We start from the raw sequence: 22,022 nt of genomic DNA, 5'->3' as shown, positions 1-22,022 counted from the left end.
AAATGTACCTTTAAAAAAAAAATTGGGGAAACAAATGATCCAATTTTGTTTTCATTTCAAAGATCTGACTTCCCTGGAGTAATATACAGTTTAAGCACAAGGGGGCAGTGCTATATAAACAAAAGCAGTGCAATCACAAAGGCTGGCATGAGACACAAACAGAGCAAACATATCACTGGTACTTCCACACGGCCTCAAATGATCACTCCCAAAAAAAAAAGAAAAGGCAAACGGGAAACAAGCCAACCGACAACAGAGGAGAATACAATGCATCTCAGCCAGCTTGTACAGCAGCCTTGCTGCTTGTAAGATATACATTGCGCTTGGTCAGACGGGTCAAGAGTTTTGCGCACTGTATGAGGGGGATGTACCACTCAAATTTAACCTGCAGGAGGACCAGCCCTCACCTTTCGTTTGACACCCAGCATTCCCTGGGCTTTGGTCAGGATGGGGGGCGAGCTGTGGTAGTTGTCGTCGTCGTCGTCGTCCTCCTCGCTGAAGTCTTCGCTCTCCTGGGCCGCCCTCTCCATCAGCGGGGACCTCCTGTACGGGTTCTTGCAGTGGACCTTGGTGTGGGGCTGGCGGCCATTTTGGCTCAACATGTAGCCCTCCCGCTCCTCCTTTTCCCAGCAGCTGGCCTGCTCCATCAGACGCTCGGCCTGCAAATGAGCATAAAAGGTATGAAAGATGTTTTAAGGAAGTAGGCAGGATTTATCCACCAACTAGGCTCACAGAAATCAGATTCATTTATCCAAGCATCAATGTTAGTTCAGGGCTTTTGAAAAAATGTAAATGTTATTGGTGGGCCTGACTAGGAGGTTGGTTCTTGATTAGCGGTCTCTCACATTAAGATTTATAATCTGCCATGGGAGATGGCGTGTCAGGGAATAACTGATTTGGGTCATTTTGCACTACATTAAATGCTTACGGACACTAAAAAGTTATTTAATGAGATTCAAGTTAAGTACAACAGAGGAGAAAAAGAAAAAAGAAATGGTGTTAAATAACTCCTACTAGCAAATGTGAGAAAATGTGAACAAAATGCAATTCTATCAGCATCCGCACCTCATCTGCTGCGCTACACTGAAAGATAAGGCAGGATTGAAAGAATATCTGTTTGATTCGGATTCGTTCTGCAATCCCATTGTGTGATGAAGAAAGCACACGGTGCCTGTACAGAAGTGGACACTGAGCTGATAAGCAGGAGTGTGATCATCTTCACACGCGTCATTCTCATCCCGCCGGTATGCTCCTGTATCCACCGCGCTCCACTCTTAAGAAGCCATTTGCTATTCATGGTTTCTCCATGCGAGCAGACAAGCCGCTTTGTCATTGGAAATGATGGAGTAGGGAACATATCACTCCAGGAAATACACTGTGTAACACCCTTGAAGGACAGCAGAGCTACACTGAACCTCGTCATCTCAATACCAGCAAAATTATACGCTAGTGACTTGTAATACAGAGCGGTGCCATCATGTTCCTAGAGACAGGCCGATCATAACAACGCACACCTCATTCAACAGTTAAAGATATATTCAAGATGCCAATTAGTCGAATGAGGGTTGGCCAGCCCTGTTGTAATACATCCTCTTGGTGGCACCACATGAAAAAACTTGATTCCTCCCCTTTCCAGTGATATTTTATTCTTTGTGCCATTAGCCCTAAAGCAAACGCTAATTCCCACACTATGCTTAGTGGGCAGCCTGTAGTGCAGTGGCTAAAGTATATCACCATGTCCCGGAAGGTTGGTGGTTCGATACCCAGTGTAGCAACGATAAAATCCATACAGCTGGGAGGCCCTTGAGAAAGGCCCTCAACCCTGCATTGCTCCAGGGAGGATTGTCCCCTGCTTAGTCTAATCAACTGGAAGTACATTACATTACGTGGCATTTAGCAGACGCTCTTATCCAGAGCGATGTACAACAAAGTGCGAATCAAAAACAAGAACAAGTGCAAAAGTGGACCTGAGAGGACAGTACTGTTCCGAGTCCTAGTGTAAACATACAGAAATTCAGAACCCTTGAAGTGTAGTTTTGGATTAAAGCGAAATAGTTGTCAGCTAACAATCACAAATTATTTTATTGTTCCTAAAGTTATCCCTCCCCAGCGCGTGGGTCTCACGCAAACGTACATCCATCTCGGCCTCGCGCTCCTCCTCGGACAGCACGGCGTTGAGGGCCATGATGGGCGACCAGCGCAGGCAGTCTGGGTCCACCTCGTTCCGCCTCGGGTTCGACTGCAGCCTCTCCGTGTGCTTCTGGATCAGCCTGTCCCTCCGGACGATCACAAACCTGAACACAGACCCGCAGAACCCCGACGTGACACGTTTGCGAAGCGCGCGCAGGCGGGGGTAAAACCGGAACGTCGGCTCAACACTTTTCATTAAAAAAAAAAAAAAAAACCCGGCAGGCTGTTCACATAAAAACGCGCCGATTCCTTAAACATTTTCCCTCGCAAATATCACACACTTGGCAGCATCCTCGCAACAATGAAGTGGTTGAGGAAAGATGATATCGCATTAAGCGGGCGAGGACAGGATTTCTCAGAGGACCGAAGACACTTGCAGCAATTACGCCGGTGGCAAAGGCTAAGGAAAGCGCTTACGCCGGGAACGCGTGAGCGGCGGAATCCGCCAGGCGGAGATTAATGTATATTTTCTGGAGTCTGACGCACCTGCCATCCTGCCTGTCGATCATGCTGAGCTGCTGGAGAGCGCTGGCGATGTCGTGCGGACACATCCCCGTGGCCCTGCTCATTCCCTTAATGCTGACGTGTTTGTCGGGATGCTTATGAAGGTACTCCAGGATGACACTTTTCCAATAGGCCGCGTAGGATAACCGACCCAGATCTGACAGCGGCTTCTCCGGGGAGCCGGCCTGTCCTTCTTGCCTGGAGAGCAGATAACCTAGGGAAGAAAAAAAACAAAACACAAAACGACACACAATTACTAAGAGAACGTAGCGTAAACAGTGAATGTTAGCCTTTTCTTTATTAGACTGCCGCCGTCCTTTGAGAACGACTTGGCCGCGTCTAGCGCGGGTCGCCAGCATTGCGACTGAAAAGCCAACCTTTTCCCGCCTTCAAAGAGCACAAACGAGGTGAGGCAATCTATTTTTCACTCCTTCAACCTCTTGTCAGATGCCATGATACATGCTGGCAAGGGCAACAGAGAAGGTTGAAAAGAAGAGGGAGGAGAAAAAAAAAAGAGCAAAGCTGTGGAACAAATTGGAGGGAAACAGCTGGGTGTCACCGCCCGCAAGAGGCTTCACTTCCTGAAGATAACGAACAAAAATAAAATGACTAATATTAAAACCGCCTCTATCAGCAATTAGTCTTATAGCAGCTGTGTCAAGGGTCAGCCATTACCAGCGGCGTGAAAGGAATCCATTCCGTTGCTAAGGTCTACCATTACAGGTAACGCCTACCAGGAAACGCACTGGCTCACACAGAACAATCGTGAACACTGGGCATAAACAGACAGAATATCCGTGGACAACTGAAGGGAACCACTCCGAGCAACAAAAGAAACCAACAACACAAACTGCGTCCGCCAACAAACCGGTTGATAAACGGAGTGGTTATGCAAGCTGAACCGTGCGGGAATGTGACGTGCTGACCAAAGAGCCTGACGCAAGGCCAAATTCAAACTCTCCTCGTAACAGACTTATCAGAGCCAAGGCAAACATTTACAGGACATTTTTAGTAATCCTCAAATCGCAATGAGAAAGAAAACAAAAACCCAAAATGGCCGAAACGCCTGTTGGGTGCAGAGGCAGGCACTGCAGCCGAGAACAGTGCTGTCAGTACCGGTCCTGTAAAGTACAGGTGCGACTGCCACCTTCTCCTGAGAAGATTACGCCTATCACATTCACGACGCGGACGTAAATTAGGTGCAAATCCATTTCGGAGAGACCTAGCCATCGTTGGAGCGCTGCCACGGTGGAATTCAGCTGGCGAGTCAGCGGAGATTGCTTCTCCGGGCTAAAACACTGGCAGGGAAAAAGGCTGGCGATTCCAGCAACATCTGTGCCTCCAGAACGGGGCCCTCTCCACTGCCAGTCCCACAATTAACAGGCTGAAAAAGCGGGCTGACAGCTGAGCTTATAAACATCATGATTTACCTCCATAAAAACCAGGGGGCTTCAAGAATTAATACACGCATTGAGAGCAAAAATAAACACGGCAAGCTTGTTTATTTTTATAAAGTACCTGGTAAAGGCCAGCCTCAGTGCAATGCAAAATATCACTACTTTCCCTTTAAATTAGGGGAAATGTGACAATTCTTGGTAATAATTTGGACATCAGACACAGAGACTGCATTTACAAGACAATTCTTCAAAGGGCTCATCATCCCCATGTCAGTCTCGGCCAGTCTGCTGATAGAATTTTTCTATTTATTCATTTCCTTTTTAAGATAAAATGGCAGAAATACAAATAAGCACAGGCTATTAGTGTCACAAACTGGATGATGGATATTACTGCAAGGAGATCCAACTGCGTGTTGATTGTTTTCTTTGGCACGGCGTAATAGACATCTCTCAAAATAAAACGTACAGATTTTTTTTCCTTCTTTTTTCTTTTCTTGAATGAAAATATTAGAGACTGTTTTTAATTTCACCATCAAATCAAATAATGGTGGGTAGGGTAAACTGCTTGTTAAGATATTGTGGCGAAACCATGATTTAATTATTATTAACATTACAATGCTGTAAGTACGTATGAACTTCCAGGTTAAATTGGTTACTTCCACATGTTACGTCTACTGAGACTCTGCAGTTCCCTGTTCATCTTCAGTTTAGCTACGAGTGATGCCAAAAATGATTCTGCAAAGATAATTATGCCTTAGATTCAGGAGTCATGGTGAGGATGCCTGACAGATATGTCTCCAAGGCCTGCCAATGAAAAATATCCAGAGGGGTTATTTTGACTGACTTAACTTGTTTAGATTAAAAAATGGAATGGAACAGAGAAAGTAATAAAATGGCCGTTATTGGAGAGTGCACTATTCCAAGTATTTTCCAGACAAACCACGAGAACAATCAAAAGCTCATTCAAACTACTCATGACATGTTTTTAACAGCCTAGGAGACCCCGTTTCTACCATTATAATTGCACTAAATGGTTTCCAATGAAAACTATGGCACAGAGTTGAACAAAAAATGTCACATAAAAAAAAAAAAAACCCAGAACCTGATTTCTTCTAGCTGAACCCTATTTTCCACTGAGGAATATGCTGTGCTCAATCTCCATAAACCTGGTATTGGTTATCTGCTGGCTTTCTGGATCTGGGCTCGAAAGACAAATCAAAACATCATGGCAGGTCCCGGGCTCACCTGTCTGGAAAGGGAGATCTAAACTGTTGACAACAAGCTGGCTAAGCAACAGAGCTGCCCGGGACATAGCATGTCCTGTACTAAGCTGCAAAGCCCTCAGAATAAAGTATACGACAATCATGTTCCAAACTTTTAAATCAAATCAAGGTTACCCTTCAAACCCCCTTAAGCCCACAGTTCCAAAAGGCATTTTAAAAGAAGTCGTTGAAAAGAAAATGCTAATTAAGAACATAAAAAAAGTACAATAAATGGCTTCACACACGAATGCACATGCATGACTGTGTGAACTGTCATTTGTTTGCACATCGGAGTAAGCATGCAGTGTGTTTAAAATGTATTAGAGGAACTTACTGAAATCAATAAGAAACCTCCCAAATCCTTGCCTTTGGTACTGAGGCATAATCATTATGCAGGAGACATTGTACTTCTGCTGGCAAAGCTTTTCCTGAGGGAAGGAGAGACAGATCAAGTGTGTCAAAGTTCTGCTGAAGCTGGCAAGTCATCCCACCTGCCATTGTCCTTGTCTAAAACACACACAGCGACACACTCTGACCGATAAGGCACACTTTCGCCCATACATATGCATTTCAAAACACGATCCCCTAGGTACACACTAGCCTTTTCTTTAAGTGGTTGTTAGGAAAGACCTACCTGCAAAAATATCACAAATCTGAATCAGAAAAATGTCCTACTCAAAATACAACTACCTTTAAGTGGTAATAATTCTGTCATAGTTATTCCACTGTTTTAAAAAAATAAATTTAATCTGATGCAAGCAGTAGCACATCAATTATTTGCACAAACAGAGCATACTGGAATCTACAATGAGATGAGCACAATAAGAGAAAAAGGCTCTTACCTTCGAGAAGTACCCTACAAGATGGCAGCCCTTGTCATCATTCTTTGTTAGGATGTAGAACAGGAAAGGCTCCACATCATAGTACAGGGTCTTGTGGTCCAGAAACAGCTTGGCTAACAAGCAGAGGTTTTGGCAGAATATTTTGCTGACATTTCCATCGACCTAAGCGAGGGTTCACAAAAACCAAAAAAAAAAAAAAAAGGTCCAACATTGTTTCATTAACTTCTCTCTTCAGTCTCAAATTCCACACATAAAGAGGAACAGCCAGCGCTTTTAAGAGGCACTTCAGGTACACATGAAAAATAATGAAATAAACCCAGCTTAATTTCATTCAAGTGGACAACTTCAGGGGGGGGTTTCAGTTTCAGTCAAAGGAAAATGGTACACAATAGTAAAGCAACAGGACTGAATAAGGCGCGTGCCAATGGCGTTTCCTGAAACAGTCGCGGATGAAACCAGAATCAATGCCACTCCTTTCACACCACCTCTTGAACCTGGGTCAACGCACGTTGTGTTCCAGCACAGTTACAAAAGCAGCAGTGTGAACAGTTATAGTGTCGATCCACATTCTGAAGCACGGACTATGGATCATGGTTTCACACCCACTACAGCAGCAGGACACGGGTCATGGGTGTTACGGATAAACAAGGAACGTGAATATGAACTTAGAGTGCAACCGACCTCAAACACAGAGAGGTCAGCCTTCCTGTAGATCTCATTCGCCGGAGGGTGAAACCAGCCGCACTTCTTTGAATGCCGCTGGAGAATATTCCGGCTTCTCATGTACTTCAGACAGAACTCGCAGAGATAAAGCTTTTGCAATCTGTCAGAAGGAAATGGCGAGATGTGAGCAGCAGTCTTGATAAACGTGTTAAACTGTCCTGGCCATAGGCCTAGTGTTGGCGACATGGCCTACCTGGAGTACTCAGGCGGGTAAGGCGAGGAATACCAGGTGTGGATTTCATACTTCCCAAACTCAATGACCGCTGGGTAGCGCCCGGAATCTGCACTGTTTATGCATCCGGTTTTCTAAACATTAAGAGAGCGACATAACACATAAGGCTTTTAATTTGGAGACATACACAACAAGGAGCATCGATGCTGCAAATGGCTGAGTCAATCCCAAACTGCTAAAAAACACACGGTGAAAAATGATCGTAGCAGCAGTACAATCATGAATGTGTGAATTTACACACTTCATTTGTACTTTCAGGAGTTCTCTATGGGCATTGGCATTATCCCAGAGCAGTTGGTAATTGCAGCAACAGCCTCCACTCAAAGACATAAGCAGCATCCAGTGAATAGAGCTTCACGGTCTCTCACCTGCAAGGAGAGCTCCTGGACATGCTTAAAGACTTCCACGTCTTCCTGCAAGACATGCTCCTTTGAAATGGCCACAATCCCATCTTGAATGTCCTTCTTGGCGTGCTTTGCGCCTTCGTTCTCTGCTTCATTCACAGAGATCAGAGTCAAGTCAAACGGAGCTCAGGAAACACAAAGCAATCACACTGGAGCATTAACAGCTTCAGTCAGAATATTAAAGGCACTGCAAAACGCTTCAACATCAACAGGCGTCATTTCCTGACTTTAAAGAAAAACTGAATTGCTACTGATGAGCCGTGTGCAAGTTCTTATGCAAGATGCCTCGAGATGTCTTTGTTGTACAACGACATCAAAATAAAATCAATCGTACCAATTCCCAGTAGATTTGTTCAGTCAAGTAAGCTGATTTTTTTGTTATTCAATGCAGCAATTGCTAAATACATTTCCTGTGGGGGCATGTCAGATTTTGCATTTATAAAGCCTAGGGAGTATTTGCCTGTTTCAGTTTACATGAACAGTGTAAATGCAGTCACATCAGACCACAATAACCATAAAGAGTATCCCCACACAACTTGCACTAAGCGCTATCATCAGTAACAATCTAAGCACAGAAAACAGACATCTTATAACAGAGAAACCAATGCTACAAAGACAATAGAATATCTTACAACAATGGTAACAGAACATTTGTTGCATGTCAAAACAATACTCATAACTTTAAAATATTATTGTTCAGATACATCCCAAGATATCGTAAGATCAGAATCAGAGAGGGATAAGAAGAGAGAAATGCTAAATAATTTCCAAATTCCTGATTAGATGAAATAAATAAAACAATCAAAAATTGTAATCAAAAAGCTACTGAATAATAGCTTTCATGACCCTTTAAAGATTTCAGTCAATTAAAAGCCAATCAATCATAACTGAGCACTGAGGAATATCGCTCTTTCAGGAACAGAACAAGAGAAACACAAAACGACAAACATCTCAAATCAAATCAGAAGTCAGTTAATGGGACAACTTTCAACATCTCGAGTAAAGAATCTTGGGACTATCAGTCTAAATCAAATTTGAATAGAATTTTGATTTTGATTTTTTTAACAGCATAATTCATTTAGCTGCCTTATCGGAACAGGAAAGCCATTATACAGCTACTGAAGCTAAGATGCAGTAACTGAGTGAAACGCAGAATGTTGTGTTTGACAGACATTCGATGTGCGTGTTCGACTGTGCTCATGTGCCAGTGGCCCAGACTTCAATTTCATCACAAGTCCGTGAAGACCTCACAGCCACAATGAGTCATCGTAGCCAGGCAAACCTTTAACCCCTTAAATCCCGGCACAGATGGCCAATGCCTTTCCCTGCCATATTGAACAGGGAGCGGATTACAAAATGCGGGGCGGGGGGTGGGGGGTGGGGGGGGTGGAGAAGGGGGAGCTGTGAAAAATTCAGCCACAAATAGCATGGCGGTCACAATCGGGAGACGAAAATGGGGCGAGCCGGAACTTTGGCGTGGGGAGGACCAGATTTTGTGGTGTAATTGAAGAATGGCCAGAACTTATGGGAAGCTTGGTGGCAGAGCGGAGTAGAATGGCATGGTCTGCAAATGGGCTAGTGTTTCTACCAGAAGGCGGTGACAATGAGCACACTACTGCAGGGGGGTGAGGGGGTGTAGGAGGGGGAAGAGAGAGGCAGAGCGGGGGAGCAGCATGAGGACCTGGCTTGCCATGCACTACCATAGAGACATTAGCAGGATGTCAATGCGCGTTGGATCCTACAGCCACTACAAAGGCAAATAAATCATAAGTAAATAAAATTTTTTGGTGGTATAGGATTAGTTGAAAGACAATCTAGATGTTAATCAGCATTTGGGGGGTGGGGGTGGGGGGTGGGGGGGTAGGCGAAAAAAACAAAACATTTTTTAACTTTTTTTTTTAATTTATATTTTCTAATAGTTTCTAAAAGTTTAGATAGGTGGACCAAAACATATAAAAAGAAAAAAAAGAAGAAGAAAACAAAAAAGAGAATGCCAAGTGACAAGCCTAATGTGACAAGATTATTTTACTGGACGAGACGCAGATTTAGCTGGAGCTGGGAGCCTTTGCTTACCATGGTCGTGCTCGGGTTTAATTCTTCCGTCTGCCAAGCCCCCTTTCCCTGGTGAGGGGGTACCCTTCTGATGGGTCACTCTATATTTTAACCTGCCTAGAATCCTGTGCTTTTTGAGGAAGGGCGTGCGTCTGAAATGGGCCACTGCCTTAAAGGGCCGTCCTCTCGGAATGCCCCACCCGGAGGGGGAGGGGTGGGAGGCTAGCCTATTTTTAATCTCTTTCTTCCCGTGGAGCTGGGGGCAAGATTTGGACGTGGAAGACAAATCCGGCTTACGACGCATGCGCTTAGGCGGTGCATAACTAGGGAGTCCCTTTTTCCGAGATTGTCCCTGAGTGGCATAGATATGCGACAGTCCGTCGAAAAGTCCCTTAAGCTGGTTGTTATTGGACAGGCTGCTAAGGGAGGGCACGCTAGACTGGCTGGAAGAGCTCTGGGGGGAGTTAGCAGAGGTGGAATTGTTGGATTTCTGCGACGGGGGGCTCAGTCCGCACAATGGAGGAGGGGGCGGGAGGGGACAGAGGGGAGTGGTTAGCGTTTGAGCCGCCGGGCAGGAATGGGGGGCGCGTGGCGCTTTCTGGAGCCCCCGCTTCCTCGGCCGCCGCTGCTTTGAGGGGTCTACCGTGCCGGCGCGCCACCGGCGGCCGACGGGGGAGGGGGTGAAAAATTTGGAAAGCCCGTCAATGAGACCTTTGGTTTTCTTGTTAACGGTAAGTTTGGAGGAGGTGGGTGTAGACGTGAAAGAGGAGGAGGAGGAAGAGGTGGTGGTGGTGGAGGAGGAGGAGGAGGTGGTGGTGGTGAATTTGGTGGCGTCACCCGCCCAACGGGGGTCTGTAACAGCCAATCCGCTCCTCGCGGCCTTCACAGATGCAGCATGACCAGATGAAGGTGTGGTACAGACTGTAATCTTTTGACCCCTACCAGGTGCCCCCCTTCCCGGCAGTGCTATCATGGAACCGTCTCCGCTGGTTACAGACCTGCGGACAAATCAAACGTTAATAACCAGTCATTATCGGCAGGAAACGGCTTCGCCAGCTTGCTTCAGGGGAAACACATACGTTTGGCTACAGCAACAGGCAAGGACTACAACCGGTCTAAGGGAAACGCATGGCACAGCCTGAAGTTCAGACACATAAGCCAGTCCTGGTCTGAAGAAAATCTTTAATGCGAGTGGACAGCTCATGCTAATCAGTGGCAGGCATGTGTCAGATGGAGAGAGAGAGTGTGGCCCAAGAACATCGCAGCCTTGCCTTGTACCAGGACATAGACGGAATCCACAGAAGTGTGGAGAGCAGAGCACAAACAGATCTCAAACGCTCTGCCCTAACGCTCCGAGGAAACGCTTCAAAAGCGCCAGACACACGGGCTGCATAGGTATTGAGAGGATCAAAAGCATGCAGAAATCTCTTGGTCACGACGTTGGAAAGCCCACGCGAAAAGGCCTCCCGACTATTGGGGCGGACGAGCAGAGCCCAGAGCCACGCTGCCAATTCGACACGGACGTGTCACATCCATAACTTATCATTTCAATTTAAGGTTCCTTTTTTTTTTTTCTCTTCAAGGTTTGCTGTATCTGAGGCGATGGCGGTTACAACACAAGCTTCAAAAGATGAAGACTTAATTAACATGTAGGACAGGAACCCGTCTGACAGAGGTCGCCTTAGGCCATTCTTTTTAACCGAATGTAAGAACATACTGTCAAGAAAATATTCATGATCTTTTAGGTGGGGGGGGGGGGGGGTTTCAGGGAAAAACAGCCACACCACATACAGTATGAATGAACCCATTCACGAGTAACAGTATATTTTACAACATTAAATATTTCACAGCCTGCCATAAGGAACCTACATGGTTTGTTGCTTTAGCTTATTTTTGGGTCTTCCCATTGGCTTTGCATATCGTCTTTTGATCTGGGCGGCTCTCTTGTGCAGTAGTCCTTTCCCCCGCTCCTTCTCCTTTGGCCTACAGACTTGGCAGATCCACATTCCTGGAGGACATCCAAACAAAGAGTATTAGGAGGTCCATCAATTCAAAGGACACGTTCATGTGAAATATTCCCTTTTAATGCGCCAGGCCGCGGCGGCACGCGTTCGCTGGCGACGACGAATCACTTCTCCGCGGGACAAAGGGAAAAATCAATCTGAGAGAACAGGGCCATCCACTGAAGTTCGCATTTTCAGCTAATCTATGTAATGGCATTGCATTAGCCGCTGGAGTGTCGTGTTCTAGACTTGTTAACGGCAGGGGATCTCGGCCTGGACCGGTGACAGTTCCGGGAATACATTTCTCAATCGGGAATTCCAGAACGATCTAATGAGGAACGCAATGTAAACACTTCCTGGGCATTGGCATGCAGTTAGCGGGGAAGAGCAGAGACGTCTCTTAAACATCTTACCTTTTGGCATTCGCGAAAGCGGAGGGTCACAGCACTCCATATGGAACCCCCGGTCACAAGAATCGCAGAAAAGCATATCATCCTATGCATAAAGATACAAAATCAGCGTGAACATAGCACCAGGTACTGCTGTCAATGACACTATGTCTGCCATGAGAGGTGGCAAACCAAAACCGTACTATTAATATTGTACTCTGACACCTAGACTATTATTATGAAGTCTTAAGTTTATACAGGGTGATCAATGCATTACCATGAGATCATAATCATATGTCCCATTCCAATTTTCACGTAGAAGCCAATAATGTAAGTAATGTTCCCCTGGGGGATATTTCATAAAGCAGGATTTAGGAGTGACGATACAGTTTTTAAAATATTTTCAGTTGTACAAAAACTGATTGGGTGGAAAAAACAAGTTATTTCTCAATATTTAGGAAAGTTAGCCTGCAAGAAATATCCCCCAGCCCAGGTGAACATCAGGCAGAAGAAGCAAAGTTTGAAAAGTCAAAACTTCGCTTTTTTTGTCACTCAGAAGGACTGTATTGCTCACTTACCGCGTTCTTCCCCTGGATGCGACAGGAGCTACACGTCTTGCATTCAATGCACTGCCACCGTAGTGCCTTGACGTTTGCCGTCAAATCAGGGGAGAACTTCAGACACGACGGATGTCCTTTAAAAACAATCATGCCAACATTTTATTTCTCCATGCAACACACTGAGTATTTCTACACCACTAGGGTCCCTGCACTAATGTGTGGGGGAGACTAACGACAAGGACAGCTCTTCACCAGACTGTCAGAAGGCATACAGCCCCTCACGAGGTGGTGAAGTTAAATGCCTGATTAAAATGTAAGGACCCCCTTTTTGCAGTTAAACTGCCAGTTGGTAAAACAGCCTGTGTGAAGTAAGAAGTAGCCATAACATCAAATCATTTCAGCCTTGTCCAAAAGCCTGTTCATAACCCTATAAGGGCTATCCTCTTCAAAAACAAACACCGTAAACCAATGTCAAGAGGGGGAAAAAAACATACAAACACAAACCGATTTTTACAAACAGATACAATACAAAGTCACATGTAAAGTTAGCAGATCCATCAAACTCAGTTTTATTAATGGGAAAGAGATGACCTCAGACTGTGCAGTGCACACACAACACTAAATGTATAAATACTGCACCACCGACACTGTTGAGAGTGTGCAGGATCTCCTTTCAAGATGGGCGTCTAAAAACAGTGAGATGAAACATCTGAGCAGCTAATTAAAGATAATTTGATCTTAATGAGGCAGAAACAGTAGCAGCATTCAGTCTAATGGAGGACGATCCGTGAAAGTCATGTAAAAGCTTGCCTTCACCTCCACTTGCACCCTCTTAGGGCTGTAAAACAGCTGTTTTACACTGAAAACACACTTTGTATACACTACCAATGGTTAATGAAAACCACCTCAAGGGTACTTAGTCAAATTCAGGCAATAAAAATGTCACGGGGAGAACAATTCTTTCTGGCATTTAAAATAATTGTTGGGAAAAAAAAAAAAATTACAACTTTGGAGGGCAATTTAATGGAAGGTTGGCAATTTCGTCAGGAACAAAAGAAGGGGGAAGTAAATGCCACCAATCTGTAGCCGAGAATGAGAGATCTTTACACTTCCGCTCAGAAGCGGCGCGCTTTACCAGCTCAATCATCAGAACCATTTCAAATTCAATTCTGCTGCCTGCAAATTACAGGCCACGTGTTGGCTCTCTCCCGGTTTGTTAGCGCGCTGCAATTCCGCAAAATATAAGACCGGAGGAATCGCCCGTGGAATTAAACTCGGCTCACATAAAAAGAAAACGAGTAGAAAAGCGATATAACCCAATGACAATAAAGTGACAAAAACTATAAGTGGATTCACCCAGGGATCTCATTTCCTCCTTGTCCTCTTCACCAGAAGGACCGGAGACTGTTTTTTACATAAGTAGCCATTTTGCAGCGCACCGCAATAAACATGTACTGCTGCGTACTGCACAGTATAGGAAAACGATTCTGTACACCTCACTGGTCAAGGTGTAAGACCTCTGAAACATTTACCCCATTTCACTCTCTATAGTGACTCAGCCTCCCAGGCAGGGAGGTAAGGGAGGAGGGGGGGGGGCACTAAAATTAACCAGCTGCCACTTATTAATATTGCCTAGCTCACATAGCTCTGCAGTTGCTGTCAGCGGCGGACCTGCGTGCACTCTCGCCCATGCCCAATACCAGGCGGCTCCGTTGAGCTGCAGACGCGGGAGCCGAAGCTTGACCTGGTGGCTCTGTAATCACCCCGGCTTGGGGGAACACGGGCTTTTCTGCGGGGGCGCATTGTTTGCGGCGGGCCTCTCTCGGCACAATGGACTCACCGCTGCTCCCGCAGTCTGCACACGACAGCAGCTCCTCCGGCCTCTTGTCCCGGTTGGACTCCTTCGTTCCCAGACAGAAGCTGCATATGGGGATGGGGTCAGCGCGGGGCTGGAGGAGAGGAGAGAGGAGAGAGGAGAGAGGAGAAACGTGAGAGGCGCCAGAGCCCGGCGGAAGAGGACCGGGGAAAGGGGAGGCCAGACGGGAGCCAGAGAAGCCCCGTTTCAGAGTGGCTTCACGGGGCTTATCCCTGACCTGACGGCACGTCCCAAAGGCGTGCTTCTGCAGGCTTTGGACGGAGTGAATTAGAGGCCACTGACAGTGAGATGGGTTGAGACAAGTGTTAAAAAGCTGCAGTTCCGTTTTTATTAAAATGCATAAACCAAATATTTTCCACCACTGCGGATTTTCCTTTTTCCAGGGGCTCTGCGACATAAAACTGCCAACAGCACTTAAGTTACATAACTGACTTAAAAAAAACAATGAAATGCCGTCAATTTGATGCTATTATTAGACCTGTTCAACACTGGATGTTGGATAGGACAGTAAGAGCAGGCAGATTAGCACTGGAATGTATGAGGCTTAACCCAAAGCAGCCAAATCTTATTCCAAAATACAGTGGAAATTTGATGACACGAACAATCTCACAAATCGGTTAGATCTGCGTTTATAAAGGTCATGGCCAAATTACACATAAAAGCCTAAATTACAGTAATTTGAAAAATTAAATGATATTCATTAAGAAAACTATTTGCGATGCAACCGCGTGACCACTGTGCAAGTCATTTTTTTTATTGCATGTATTAAAGCTGGTGTCCCGGGGTATTTAAAATAGAAATGTAATTGCAGCAAAGAATGGAGCAGACCTTATTAATTCAAGGTCAATATGTTAGCAAATGCAAAATAGAGGATTATTGTTTCACTGTAAGTGACAATATGGTTACAGCACACATTAGTAGCAACACAAATTCTTAGAAAAGGATGCATGTTGCAGCAAGCAAATGTCTGCCTGGCAAGTTACCGCCATGGCAATAAAATAAGGGGTTATTTTAAACACACTATGGAGCCATTGAATAGCCTCCATCTGAAAGAGTCCCTATTGACCCAAGCCCTATCTGCAGATAGCAGCTGGTTAATTTTAATCAGTTTGCAAAAAGATAATCGATGGGTTAAACACTACCAATAAACATGTCAGGGTTTTATTCAGGGGGCTGTCAATAAACAGCCTAACATATAGGCATAATGAAGAGCCTATATGAAAGAAAACAGGAATAAACCGATGTGGGGCTGCACAGAGATCCTCAGCGAACACTGCAGCAAATTGCATAGCCTAATTATTTCTGCAACAGTAAACAGCAAATACTAATTTAAAAAAGTGGTTGAATTAGCCTGTTGACAATTAATGAGTAAATGCTTATCACATCACACTAAAAACCACTGGGAAAAGGTTACATTCATGCCAAACATGTAGCTGTCTGCAGCGATAATTACACAGACATGTCATGCCATTGAATTTTATCTTGGGAAAATACCAGCATTTGCTAACTTGGAAAACCCCGGTTTTGGGCTCATCAGTCAGAACACAGGAACACGTGAGGGGCAGAAAATGAGATGGGGACAGCCCAGAAAAAAGGCAAATATACAAACTGATTAAACAGAACCGAGAGGGGCTATGAACAGAAAGCCAACCAAAAAAATGACACTGCTAAATGCTAAGAGAAAAAAAACGAAATGGCACATACACATACACTGCAGTAGTGTCATACCCCATTAACAGATAATGGTATGCCACACAGCAATTTTGCCGTAAACTACGGATGGCTACGGATTGAACTAAAACTCATAACTTTCAGAACTGGTGATTCAATTCTTTCATTTTGGTGAGCACTTGACAAACAAGAAAACCTTAACCAATATTTGAAGAATTACACATACTACATTTGTGAAATGATTTGTGAAAGATATCTGCTGGTGTGCAGAGGGATTGTGCACACATTCAAAAGGAGACCAAATTAAATTCTTCACCTAAAATGGTTGAGTAAGAACATTCAAACTGGGTGCAAATATGATGTGGGCTGACACAACAAAGATTGTGTCGTGATACCTTGTAAGTTCAGAAATGACTAAGTCTGCAGGTCAACTGAGTACTGTAATGGAGTCTTCTAAAAGAAAATTCGATCAAGAACTTCAAACGCGCAGGTAGCCAGGGAGACAGCATTTCACACACAAGCCTAGGGAGTTCTGAGGTACGATTCAATGAGGAAGTGCTCCTTTCCTTTTTGGGTTGGGTAGCCCATCATCGGCACGTGGGTCCGATTTCACACACAATCATCAATGGAGGAAACGGTGGCTGAAAAAGGCAGGCCGGCAGGGGAATGCAGATTCACGTGAAATGAGCCACGTTTTAAGAGAAAGCCCAGGAGCTTAGAAGTAGGACAAACTGCAATTTTTCCTCTTTATTGATCATGTTCAGCAGGGTCATTTTTTTTCCCCCCTTGCAGGAACAGAAATTAATATCTACTATGCCGGCAAAACACTGGAGGTCAAGTGCAGCCGGCAGGGGTGGGATTTAACCGGTGTGCTATAGCTTCATAATGCCAGGCGAGGGGCGGGGGGGCTTTTTAAAGTCCTGTGAAGAGTAATTTGCTTCTGACAGCAGAGCATCCTTTCTTATATCGATGAGGCGGGTCAGAAAAACATGGAGAGCATCGATTGAACCTCAAAGTGCTACTCAAAATAATCATCCCAACTATGCGCAGCCATCAGTAAATTGATATTGCCAGCCGGGAACAGTAATAGAATTCAGAGTGAATTGCTCAACAGTGGCTTGATGGAATTCTCAAAGGGTCTGTTACCAACAAACAACACTGCCTCTACTCAGAGGGGAGCCTTCGGGCACACACTCCCCACGGACCCAAATATGCACCCCCCCATTCTAAACACGTTCTGAACATCATAACACACATCCACGTTCCCACTTAGGGAAACCGGAGGCAAATTATAGGCACCTTTATCAAGAGAAGACGGAGAAAAGGCTGAGGATGAATGGCGGTGGCAGAAGGGCCTCAGGAGTGGCCTGTGTATGCAGGAGGGTACAATGGAGGCTCTGATTGTTCTCAACGAGCCATTCTGCGCTGGAGAGCCATTTTCCATTCATTTAAAAGGTGCTGATTTACCAAAGTGCCTGTAACACTGGCCCGCAGCACAAAGCAACTCTCGCTGCCAAACGGATCCGAAAACTTGCGAGGCTGTGACCCAAGTCAATTTGCTTACCAGATTATCTTGGATCTATGGCTTGACAAATTGTTATTCTTATACGTATTTATTTATTTTTAATGATTTAATGAATGATTTCCTGTCATTCATGTTTACCCCATGTGACTTTAGAATAACATTTTTGGGACATTTCAATAAAATAATACATGCAACTTAACTTAAATGACTGCACAAGTAGCCTAGAAAGCATGTTTGTCAACCACTGAACACTCTTCTTGCAATAAAAGACCAAAAGTAAAATTGTCATGACAACTACATTCTACACGTTTATGGTCACCTTATTGGGAAATAGTCACAGATTAGATCACAATCTTGTATCAGCTCCAACACAATGCGCTTTTATTTGGCAGACAATCTAGTCATGTCATATTCTAATTATGTAATAGGCTACTTGGCATTGAAGAAGACCATTAAAATTATTTTTTTAACTGAAAATACATATACAGTACACCCTATACTCACAGGTCACAAAGGTTCGTTGATGCCATTCAAGGCTTGCCCCTTGCCACCCCTTGATTTCGCCGAAATTCCCCTTGACAATACCTTGCAGATGACTTTGGATCCTACTTTTGAGATGAAGGTTCTGGATATCCCCGAATAAAGCAAATTTCCCCAGAGTGTCTCATCCTCCACGCCCCATTGTGTCCTGGCCCTGTTCTTAACTCCTTAACTCTCTGGAGTCCCCCAGGGCCCAGTGCTCGGCCCCCTCCTGTTCTCACTCAACACAAAACCCCCTGGTACAGGCAAGGCTTCTCATTACTATTCCGGGGATGGCACTCTCCCTCTCATTTCCTCCCTCTAACAAACAAATCTCATCATGCATCATGACAGGCTTCAATGACACCTCAAACTTGCCGAGTAACCTTGCCAAAAACTGTGCTGCATTACCTCCAGGCCAAGTCCGCACCCATCCAGTATCTGTCTAGTGCCCTTGATAGCACAGCAGTGTGCGCATCTCAAACTGCCAAAAACCTCAGCGGACTACAATCTGCCTTCTGCTGCAGATAGGGGGGCAGTGACCCGGAGCTGCGGAACCTTCCGACATTACATGATTTGTTTGAATAGCGGTTCAACCCAGGGTCGGTTGCAAAGCCTAAAGTGACGTGTGCGGCTGGATAACCAGTGAAGCAAGCTAAATGGGCAGCTCAAGGGCACAGTGGCACAGCCCTGCCTGATAGCTGAACCTGCAACCTCCGTTTTGCCAAAGTTGAGCTTCTCAACTTATAATACACACTGCCATTCTGCACGTTCATTGACCTTCAGATATTTTTTGCCAATCAATTCATCCCAGCCCCTAGCTCAGACCTTTCTCAATAATATTTTTCGCAATAATCTCAAATGTCCAGTGTCACCAGGCCTCTCCAGCGAATCGAAAATGCCACCGCTCAGCTCAGCCAATCACAATCCAAAAATGCATCCAATCACAATCCAAGAACAATATTCTGACCTTGACTCTTCTCCCTCCTTTGGCTACTGGTCATGGCTCGTATTAGAGCAGATACTCCACTGCTGGCTTACCAAACATCGACCACTTGCCAACTACCTTTGCCAATCCCAGTCCGGCTCCTTCTTACTTCCTCCCCCCCTAAGTGGCAGTACAAGACCGGCGTACTCCAGCCACCTACCAGCAGTCTAGCACCCCGAACTGAGGCTCTCCTGTCCTCTTCACCCCAACTAGGATTTATTGAGCTTCAAACACACCGTCTCCATCTGAAGCACTGTTATAGTGGGTCTACTTGGGGCTCGTTTTAGCCTTTTTTTTTTTTTTCTTCAACGGGGCACTGAGAAATCGAATACAACATTTTCCGGAGCACTGTTTCTACACTGACACTTTGCCTCGCTTCCAGACGATTCCGCTGTCCGTGCTGCTGCGGCCTCCAGAGTGCCAATTTGTAAGCAGCGCCGGATAAGAGCATCTAAACGAATGCAAACGGGCTTGAATGTAACAAACTGCCAAGCCATCTCATTATGTTTATTTTAAGCCGTCTGGCGGGGTGGCGGGCGAAACGTTTGACGATGTCGGATGCGGACACGAGAAACCCTGATGGCCACGCAGAGTCCATCAGCGATTTTTATTAAAATGCAGCAATCCGAAGAGACCATCGAAATGGGCAGAATACATTTATGAGATCGAGCACATCTGAACTAACTAAAAGCCTCCACGCGAACAGCACTCTTCATGAGATGGTATTATGAGCCTTCCCTCCTCTATTCTGTTGTTGCTAAGGTAACAGTTCCTGATTTCTGGAAGGAGAAATGTATTCCAATTCACCATAGTTATTCTAATGATTTCATACAGCAGTAGGAATTCAAGAACAGAAAATAACATCGCACAACAAAAATAGAAACATTAAAACAGCCAGGAAAATTAAAATAGTCATATTACTAAAAAATGAATTACATGATTAATTACCTACACTGTGATTATGCTATTGTGACACAAGAGTAAACAAGAGTAGCCTTTGTTATGGCTTCAGTTTATGCATATAGTCAGAGAAACCTGTAATCTGTAACCTTAATATGAAAGTGTCAAATACAGTATATCTGTAATGCATACCATAGGTCTAATTCTAATTCAATTCAACAAAAACAGAGCTGACTCAACTTCAGCTAATAATGTAATGATGCATGTTAACAAATAATTCAGTACCTAACATAACTCAGTCCCACTCCCAACAGACAACTAATCTCTCCTTCCCATTTACCCATGCATTTAAAAAGCCAGATCACCAGGGGGAGGGACTCCTTTGGAGCGATATCCTGGGGAATGAAAGCGGGTGGGAAATAAAATGGAGAGTATTGGTTGATCAGATGCAGGGAGAAAACGATCAGGAGGTCAGTGGTGGCGGCTGGGCTGACCCAGTGTAATGGACATTTGACCAGGAACCAAAAGGGTGCCATGCAAACAGACAGAAAGACCCTGCTTCAACATTGCATCGCAAGGATGGTTTAATGCCTTGTAACACGGACTACTGTCGTCAATAAGAGCACCTAATGAGATGCACTTACTTAAAAGCCACAAAGTGGAGTTGAATAAAATCTTAATGCAACATGTGTTGTTGGATCTTGGGTTTAATTTGAGGTTTTCTGGGAAAAGCCTGTAAGTACTGGATAACAGAAGCCAAAGGAAAGGGTTTGGCTTGGCCCACAAAAACACAGCAAGTACTCGTTACAAGTCAGATTACTCTCATACGCAATGCCTTATAGGCAATCTTTTGAGTTTTATTATCTAATAACTTAACCCGTGGTGCCTATAAAAGCTAAATGCAGGTTTCAATCATCTTTCAGAAACGTGTCTAAAGAATTAGGCCTATTTGAGATGCAAGGCGAGATTTCATGGATAAAACAGCAAGACGTAACCGTTAGGTACATTTTATTTCTTCAATTCACCCTAATCCCACTCATACGATACGGTTACTTCCCATTAACCTGCCATTTAATTCTGCATACGTACAGAGAATAACTGGGAACAGCAATGAGATTAAACTATTACAATTACCAGCATAAAGTAAAGCAATAGGGGGTTGAATTGTAATATGTTTACAGGTATTATGCACTGAGGACTAATCTCGCTCCAACCAACAGCGCTATCTGGCTAATTAAATATTGAACTCCACATCTGTTTTTCTTGTTTTAACCCTGGGATGAAATGACTGCCTATCCCTTCATCTGGCCAATTAGGAGTCAGCTGGCAGCTTGGGCTTCAGAGGCAGCAGAAACACACAGATTCGGGCAGCCTGTGGAGAAATGTACTCAACACAGCGAGGGCTTATCAATGCAATAAACCAGCACCGAATCAGCCGGTCAGCTGCTTGCATATAATTTGAAAATGAAAGGAGCAGTCTCACAGCTGAATGATTTTTACACCTTAATTTGAAGGTGTTAATCACATATCTATTGGAGACGGATAATGGAAAAAGTGTTCCGTTAAATTACCAATCAAGGCAGAGGCAAATTTATTTTTTAAACATTCACTTAGGCTAAATTAATTCGTAACCGTTGAGGATTTATAGCGACAACTGGATGCTGGTGGAGCCGTGAAGACGACGGATGGCAGAAGAGCTACTCCTGTCCAAACGACGACTTCGCGAGGGCCCTAACTGGGCCAGCGGTGATCCCAGCGCTAATGGCCGTTCAGCCTGGTTCTGCTGTGGCTTTAGTGCTTTAGAGAGCCGGTGGGCGTGAGGAGGGGAGAAGGATGGCCGGCTCCTTAGCGCTCGGGGCAGATGTTTAGCACTGAGACGGCACGTATTTGTGTGCTTTAAAAGGAAAGCCCACTTAACCATGTTACATTAATCCTCCAACACAAACAACAAAAAAGGCCTTATGGAGTATTTAGGGCAGGCGGGC

The 22,022-nt window shown here is 44.8% G+C and overlaps 1 protein-coding gene across 4 annotated transcripts in view; it reads right to left on the bottom strand.

The window, feature by feature from the left end:
• The window catches only part of LOC133121738 (histone acetyltransferase KAT6B-like), a 39,942-nt gene that overhangs the window by 5,374 nt on the left and 12,546 nt on the right, over nt 1-22,022 (bottom strand). For 2 of the 4 annotated variants that reach the window (XM_061231164.1, XM_061231163.1), the window contains exons 3-15: nt 14,399-14,507; nt 12,577-12,692; nt 12,023-12,104; nt 11,476-11,614; nt 9,628-10,604; nt 7,519-7,643; nt 7,112-7,224; nt 6,877-7,018; nt 6,196-6,357; nt 5,688-5,781; nt 2,677-2,908; nt 2,135-2,294; nt 408-659 (exon numbers count right to left, since the gene is read on the bottom strand). In XM_061231164.1, the coding sequence (XP_061087148.1) occupies nt 408-659; nt 2,135-2,294; nt 2,677-2,908; nt 5,688-5,781; nt 6,196-6,357; nt 6,877-7,018; nt 7,112-7,224; nt 7,519-7,643; nt 9,628-10,604; nt 11,476-11,614; nt 12,023-12,104; nt 12,577-12,692; nt 14,399-14,507 (2,703 nt within the window). The remainder of the gene's footprint in view (nt 1-407; nt 660-2,134; nt 2,295-2,676; nt 2,909-5,687; nt 5,782-6,195; nt 6,358-6,876; nt 7,019-7,111; nt 7,225-7,518; nt 7,644-9,627; nt 10,605-11,475; nt 11,615-12,022; nt 12,105-12,576; nt 12,693-14,398; nt 14,508-22,022) is intronic. The other 2 variants (XM_061231166.1, XM_061231167.1) reach the window with 2 other exon arrangements.

The sequence above is a fragment of the Conger conger genome, chromosome 2 (genome assembly GCF_963514075.1).
Source record: "Conger conger chromosome 2, fConCon1.1, whole genome shotgun sequence".
Lineage (NCBI taxonomy): Eukaryota > Metazoa > Chordata > Actinopteri > Anguilliformes > Congridae > Conger > Conger conger.
This window is presented reverse-complemented; position numbering and strand designations above follow the sequence as displayed.